The 8,214-nt window shown below is 42.6% G+C and overlaps 1 protein-coding gene across 1 annotated transcript in view; it reads right to left on the reverse strand.

The window, feature by feature from the left end:
* The window catches only part of AHCYL2 (adenosylhomocysteinase like 2), a 54,369-nt gene extending 47,504 nt beyond the window's left edge, over positions 1-6,865 (reverse strand). Inside the window, exon 1 of the mRNA XM_006771381.2 lies at positions 6,543-6,865. Within this exon, the coding sequence (XP_006771444.1) occupies positions 6,543-6,599 (57 nt within the window). The 5' untranslated portion in view covers positions 6,600-6,865. The remainder of the gene's footprint in view (positions 1-6,542) is intronic.
* Positions 6,866-8,214: the final 1,349 nt, after the last annotated feature.

An 8,214-nucleotide genomic window follows, 5' to 3' on the forward strand; every position in this document is an offset into this window, starting at 1 on the left:
TGTGTTTTCTGGAGGTATGACTACAAAGGAAAGTTTTCTGTTCTATATATATATTTAACAGAGAGGAAGGGAAAGGGACAGAGAGTTAGAAACATTGATGAGAGAAACATCGATCAGCTGCCTCCTGTATACCCCCCACCTGGGGATGGAGCCTGCAACCAAGTTACATGCCCTAGACTGGAATTGAACCTGGGACCTTCCAGTCCAAGGCCCGATGCTCTATCCACTGAGACAAACTGGTCAGGGCAAAGGGAGTTGTCTATTGCCTCAGAGTCCCCAGAGTCACAATGGCCTTGTTACATATCAAATACAATCAAATGAAAGGGCAAAGAATCATTATTTATCATTATTTACTTGCTGATTTCTGAGAGGGGGCCAGTGTATAGGAGATCCATATTCAACTGTATCTTATAGAGACAGGGTAGAAATGTGATTTGAATTCTTCTTTAAAAAAAGGGGGTGCTGCTTATTGAGCTGAAGAAAGAACATAAAGTGGTAAATTCTTTTTTTTAAAGAATAATCTTTGAGAGAAAAGGTCTCTGAAAGAACAGAATAACGGAAAGAGCTAATTATTTATTAAGTGCCTACTATACACAGCCTTGTGCATGTTACTTCTATTAATCAGCATAAGAATTTTTAAAAGTAGGCATTGTTAACCCCATTTGACAAATTAGGAAAGTGCAGCTCTGTGAGAACAAATGATTTGCCTGAGGTCTCACAGTAAGTAAATGATGGGACTAGAACGTGGGAGCCTGTGTCTATGTCAGAGCTGAGGCTCTTTCCTCTATACAATACCTAATGATATAAATCAGTCAAACACCAAAAACTCCCTGGGTCCTAATCCTGGGTGCATCAGCCCTCCTTACATTTACTTTCTTATCAGATTGGGTCTCAGAAATGACAATCTCCCCAATGACCTTGGAGCTCTGATCAAATCACAATTCTGAAATGGCTAATCCAAGAATTTTAAATTTAACAGCCTTTTAACTGGCAACTTTGCCCAATGCCACCACCAGAAATTAAAACAGAAATTAATTGAACTCCATTATTGATGTTCAACGTCTCTCATAATTTCAAGAAATGAGATAGACTGATAGTTTCCCACTTGTTGGCTGGATCTCCAAACTTCTGCTTTTGCTAACCAAGGATGTTCACCCTAGTACACTCTCAGCTGGTTCCTCATTTTACTCACTCAGGTGGAAAGGAACTCTTTGGTCCAATGGGTTGTCATCAGACTTGAACCAAAAAGCGTTGCAGATCTACACCAAATACAACCAGAAGACATTTTAGGACACTATTACTGACTATTACCGTTTAATGAGTTTATCTAACAAAGGAGTTCTCAAACTTTAGGTGCTTCAAAATCATCTGGAAGGCTTATTAAAATGCATTTCTGGGCCCCACTCCCAGGGCAGAATAAGAAAGTCAGAAAAGATTCTTTGAAAAGTAAGAGATTAGAATGAGGTAAACCTTCATTCCCAGCTCAGGGATCAAGAGAACTGGGTCTAATTCTGACTTCCATAGTTTGAGGCTGTTAAGAATAGATGGTTAAAACAGTAAGAAAAACAGAGCTCCTGGGGAAGACAGAAGATCTATTTAACCTAAAGAGGATCAGGCCAAGAGAAAACAGTTAATTCCTTTTCAAATACACAAAGGATGATAATCAGAGGTTCTCTCTGTTTCTCCATTTCTTAACATTTCCCACACTTTACATCTATAATCCTCGTTTGTAATATGGGAACAATAACATCTACTTTGCTTATCTCAAATGTGTGCTGAGAGATAAAATAATGTATTTGAGAGGGTTTTGAAGACCACATAATAATACACAGTATAAAACATTAAGATTTTTGTATTTTTAGGTCACAAGTTCATCTAAAGTAAAAAAAAAAAAAGCAAAATTTTGTCTGTTTTCCTGGAGAGAGGGCCTATAGTTTTTCAAATGGGTCTCTGCTTTAAATGTCAATCCTGACCCAGAGCTAAAGCCAAGCTATCTCTACCACAATTTACCAGATCGGTACCTTACAGGTGTCTCACTTCCAAGTAGATATGGTTCAAAGCATTCTTAGAGGCATGCCTCCCTTTCAAGCCAAATGAGCTGCTAAAACAAATTCTTCACTTATAAAAGGAATGACTTCCAGCCAAAAGAAAGTCAGGTAACCAGCTGGCTGAGTACTCAAGAAAGTCATTAGATTTCCTATGGAAAAGTACCAAGTACTATAGAGAGCCTGGGTGGGAGGAGACAATATTAAAATGCAGAAACTGACAAAAAGGTTACTGCTGATCTCCACACAACATAAGAGAAAGCATTTGTATTTTACCTACCGACAGGAACTAAAGATTTCTCAGGGGAAGTAAAAACATATTAATAAGACCAATTTTTAAAAGGATATATTCTCCAAACTTTTAGCAGTAAAACTGCCTGAACAAGCCAAAGAAAATCCTTCACACAAAAAAACAGCTGAGGAGCAGAGGGTCCAGCAGAAGTTTTCCAGAGGCGATGGAATGTTAACTGCAGGTCTACCCTGTCCATTCTCGAGATTGGGGTTCTTCAGAGTTCGTCCTGGCTTATTTCCCTCCTGGAAATCAGAGACGTGAGTACTCTCAGCTGCGGCCTGGTCTGAGTCCTATTTTTGAGGGGTATGCAAGTCTCTTTTTTCTGCTGTTGTTAACAAAAGGGGAGGTGCTATAATGTACCTTCTTGCTAAAATTTCCTCCTGAAAGGTTTGAAAGTCTTGTCATATTTCTTTTGGAGGCTAGGATAGTCTCAGTGGAAATTTCAATACATTAATATCAACTGGGACATTTGTTAAAATGAGTCAGACATTTGTTAAACCTTTTTAAAATTGAAATTTCTGCCCAATGTGGGAGCTGGCTCCAGGGTTTTCTCTCAGAGATTCAAGGGCACTGACATTTTACAGGTAAGGTCTGGAAATCTATAGGCAATACACTAGAGGGTGCTCAGGGGTTCACTTTACTGGCTAAGTGGACATAGGTGGCAGCCTAATGCAGCACTTTCAGACCAGGTCAGGAACTAATGACATGTAGTATCTAAAAAAAAGCCTCAAAAGGTTAAGTCTTTTGGCAAGGAAATATAGTAGATGAAAAAACTGAATAACTGAAGATAAGCCCCTCCCTATTCTTTCTCATTGTTGTTTTAAAAACAAAATCTACTGATTAAAGGCATTTTCCTAATTTTTGAGACAGATGGGCCAAGAAATCACTAAATGAGAGATGCCATAACGAAAACAGAGCAGACCCGTGTTTTAATGAATGTTTACTAAAAGCTGGGGAGTCCTAAGTTATATCCCTTAAGCAATAGTCACACTAATTCCGTAAGGACACTCTCCGTGTTCATGTAAATAAAAAGAAAGTAAGTAGGTAAGCAGCAGGAGCTCCCCTTGAGGATGTGCTCAGCAGGTAAGAAAGATAGTGAGGAAGTTATGAGGTTAAGAGATACTATAAACTTCCGTTGATTCTGAGTTGACACACTAATGCTCCACGGAATTCTTCTGTAATATTCCTTTAGAGAAGTACCAGAATTTAGTATTATCTTAATGTGGTCCCTCCCATAAAACAACAACAACCAGATTTCTTGCTCCCCCTTGTTATTAGTGAGTGGCTGGAGATTCAGAAACAAAAGCCCAACTAGAATTATTGAATGAATCCTTTCCATTAATTCTAAAACAATACGTTCTTTGAAATAAGCCTGTGGATGGGAAGGATTAGTTTCTACCAAACTTTTTAAAACTAAGCACAAGGTTCTGAAACAACATTAAGAACAACAGCAATAACCCCAAACAAAAATAAAAACCAATAGTTTTAACAATAAGAGGTGGGCTCCTCAGTTGGGCCTTTGCTAGACCTATTATATATTCAATCTCATTATTTTTGTTGTTGTTAAGCCTCACCCAAGGATATTTTTCCATTGGAAGGTATGGGGAGAGACAAAGAGAAACATTGATGTGAGAGAGACACATTGGTTGCCTCCCACACATGCCCAACTGGGTCTGGGATGAAGCCTGCAACTCAGTGTACGTGCTCTTGATCGGAATCGAACCCAGGACCTTCAGTCCACAGACTGGTGCTCTATCCACTGAGCCAAACTGGCTAGGGCTTAATCCCATTATTGATGGTTATTTCTTTAAGTCCATAATTCCATAAAAACAAAAAAGAATTTGAAATATGTTGTATAAAGTCTAACCAGTTTCCCATTAGGAAATCCTATATAATAAAAGGCTAATATGCAAATAGACTGAACGGCAGAACAACCAAACAACCCGTCGCTATGACATGCGCTGACCACCAGGGGATGCACGTGGAACATGGCAGGCGTCGGCTGCAGCGGGATGGTGGAGCAGGTGAGCTGGGGCTCCAGACCAAGGTGGGGCCCCAATCACTGTCATCAACGCAAGCCTCTGGTGGTTACTGAAAATTCTTTGCTCTCAAGCACCACAGTCCCGCCTGCCACTCACACCTGCTGCCGGTGCCATCAGCGGGTGCAAGTGGTGGCTGCCGGCCCTGGGCCCTGATCGTCCCTGAGGGCTTCTCCACTTCCCCCTGCTCCGGGGGGCAATTGGGGCAGCAGCCACCACTTGTACCCACTGCTGGCGCTAGCCCCAACTGCTCTACACCAGCAGGTGCTGCGCCATCAGCCCATGGGAGTGGTGCTGGGAGCAGGGCTGCTAGCAAACAGAGGACGAGCGTCTGCAGCAGGAGAGGCTGGGCGGGCGTGTGGAGGATGGGCCTACTTAGACCCACCCCTGTGCCCACCGCAGCCTCACGACCCCAGTTCCTTTCAAAGTGCATGAATTCATGCAGTGGGCCCCTGGTATATGTATAAAACACAGATGGTATAGACTGTAATAAATCACTAAACCTAGAAAAATACCACAGTTAGGAACATAAGAATGGTTGCTGTTTTTAAATCAAAAGTTGACATTGGATCTAAAATATTAGGTTGTATGTTGTAGTTCTTTTTTTAAAAAAATATATTTTATTGATTTTTTACAGAGAGGAAGAGAGAGAGATAGTCAGAAACATCGATGAGAGAGAAACATCGATCAGCCGCCTCCTGCACATCCCCCACTGGGGATATGCCCGCAACCCAGGTACATGCCCTTGACCGGAATCGAACCCAGGACCTTTCAGTCCGCAGGCCGACGCTCTATCCATTGAGCCAAACCGGCTTCGGCTGTATGTGGTAGTTCTTATCAACAAATAAGTCCTATTACCATCATATTAAAAATATTTATCAGAGCCGATCAATGATTCTCTCTCATTGATGTTTCTCTCTCCCTCTCCCTTCCTCTCTTTGACACCATTAAAAACCTTTTTAAAAAAAAAAAATTTATCAGGCAAATATGTTATTTGAAGAATGGCGCTGAAGGAGCTATAGGTCCTGCCTCTTAGAAATATACATATAAAGAATATTTGGGGAAATGTTTTCATTGGAGGGGGAAAACTGGGCAGGTAGGGGAGAAAGGTCAAGTGTTTTCAGCGACTTGAGAGAGCACCATTTCTACAAAGTCTGCCCCCCTCCCCACACTACAGGCATAATTCAAAGATATAGCAGATTTGGTCTAGACCAGGAATTTTGACCAATGTGCCACAAGAATTTTTTAAAACATGCAATGCCTGACTATTTTTTTTTTAAATGTTTTATTGATTTTTTACAGAGAGGAAGGGAGAGGGATAGAGAGTCAGAAACATCAATGAGAGAGAAACATCGATCAGCTGCCTCCTGCACACCCCCTACTGGGGATGTTCCCGCAACCAAGGCACATGCCCTTGACCGGAATCGAACCCGGGACCCTTCAGTCCACAGGCCGACACTCTATCCACTGAGCCAAACCAGTCAGGGCTATGCCTGACTATTTAATCAGGAACACCAACCTCTTTTCCCTTAGATTATCAAACTTTTAAAATGGACAACAGCCAATACAACAACAGCCATCTGGTGTGAATGAATCAAAATTATACCTACTTTTTCTGTCAGATTGGTAAAAAATATAATGTTTGGTTTGCTGCAGAATTTTAGTAGTTAATATGTGCCATGAGATAAAGAAGATTTAAAGTCACTGGTCGGACCACCACAGTGGTGAACAAAGCAAGTCCGCTCTTTTTGCTGGTGGAGGGCCTCTTGCCTTTAGGTTGGAAAATACGCAACATCTCTGAAGCACAATAAAGCGAGGTGTGCCTGTTGCGTTTTTTAATCCACACAAGAAACAAACAAGGTATCAGCTTGTGTATAGAATGCAAAGCAATCATAGGATAACACAACCCATGCAGTACACAAGCAGCCCAGCACAGCTGGGCAAGAAGCTGACTCTGGCCAGGCAGCTCTGAGACCTTCCCAGCTTCACTTGTAATTAAGAAACAGGGGTGACCCAAGACAGAGGAACGAATCATAAATTAGAGTAATAACTTTTTTCCCAACCACAGGTCTTCGTAGGTATTTCTCACAGGTGATCCCTGTCATCTGTCAAAGGTGGTGGCCTCATGATCAAGAAATGGAAAAGCAAAATGATGGAAGAACTCACCATCCACTCAGGCATGTGAAAAGCTGAGGTGCCCTCATTGCCGTCCCACTTCTCCATAGTGCAGGCTGGGGGACTATATGTCCTGAAGCAAAACGGAAAGCTGGTTTGGATATGCCTGGGTTTTCCCAGTGGCCAAAAGCAGAACCAAACCAAGTGATTCAGAAGTTCACAATGTCTAGCAGAAGCTGCATCCCCTTTAACAGAGGCTTACTATTCAAATCAAGATCACTCATCAACTGCCTAACAAGTCCCTTACTGGCTGGCTAGCTTCAAAGCTTCTGCTTCTGATTCAAAATCAGAGCTAATGCACGGTTCTGCACCCAGCACTGAACTTCCTACAGGGCACTCCCTGTCGAATGCTACCCAAACACTCTACCAGCAGCAACAGTCAGGCTTCCTCCCTCTCCCAGTGTGTAAGGCACTTGTTAATTTTCTCCCGCCCCTCAGGACACGTCACTGGAAGTGCTGATACCAAAATCAATAAGGCTCAAGGTCAAGAAGGCACTCCCATTTCTCAAGAGTTACTGGATCTGTACAGTAAACAGGCGTTTCCTTGAAATCAAGAGTTCCTTATGGCTTTCAAGTTTAAACAACTACGCAGAAGCTCCCTGCCTGCTCACAGCAGGGGTCTGACACTCAGCTCAGGCATATCTCAAATCAAATCCTTCTTTCACGGGAGATGGAGCCAAGGAAGATCTTACAACATCAGAATTTATTAGCTCTAAAGAAAGTTCTGGCACTACAACTCCCTCTGCTGGCTCCCGGTGCTATGTACATGAAGGTCTAGCAGTGGTTCTCAACCTTACTAATACCGCGACCCTTTAATACAGTTCTCATGTTGTGGTGACCCCCAACCATAAAATTATTTTCATTGCTATTTCATAACTGTAATTTTGCTACTGTTATGAATCATAATGTAAATATCTGATATGCTATATGTGTTTTCCGATGGTCACGACCCACAGGTTGAGAACTGCTGGAAGGCCTTCAGCAGCATCAACAACATAGGTGCCAATTGTAAATTAGCAGCTTCCCCAGGGCTAGTCAGGAGCTAGCACAGCCAGGTTTAGAGGGAGCCAGGTTTTCTGGTCAAGACTAGTGCTGCCTCAAAGTCCCTATCCAACACCAGTTTTTACTCACAGGTCTGGTTTCGGGAAGAAACAGGATGCCCACACAGCAGCTGTATAGACTATATCCTTAAGGGACCTCAAAGCAGTTTCTTCTTTATGCCCCATAACAGCTCCCTCCTCTCTGTATACTTCAGACGTTTGGAAATTAGACAAAACTAGCAAAAAGGTCACTTAACCTATTTTACCTTCTTAGTTCATTCCAATAAAAGTACCATAGATTTCAGGCACAAAAGAAGCTCAACAAGATATGCCTACTTCAGTCCCCTTCAAGAATCAGGGACTCAGGGAGGGTGGAATGGAGGAGGGGGAGTAAGAGATCAACCAAAAGACTTGTATGCATGCATATAAGTATGACCAATCGACACTGACACTAGTGGGGTGAAGGCCTGTGCCAGGGGGGTAGGAGCGGGCTGGGAGAGGTCAATGGGGGAAAAAGGAGACATATGTAATACTTTTAACAATAAAGACCTGGCCTTGCTGCACGCCTGCCTCTGGAGTCCCCCAGCCCCTCAGCCCCCAAGCCACCCAGGGCCGGCCCGAGG

The sequence above is a fragment of the Myotis davidii genome, unplaced genomic scaffold (assembly GCF_000327345.1).
Source record: "Myotis davidii unplaced genomic scaffold, ASM32734v1 scaffold705, whole genome shotgun sequence".
Lineage (NCBI taxonomy): Eukaryota > Metazoa > Chordata > Mammalia > Chiroptera > Vespertilionidae > Myotis > Myotis davidii.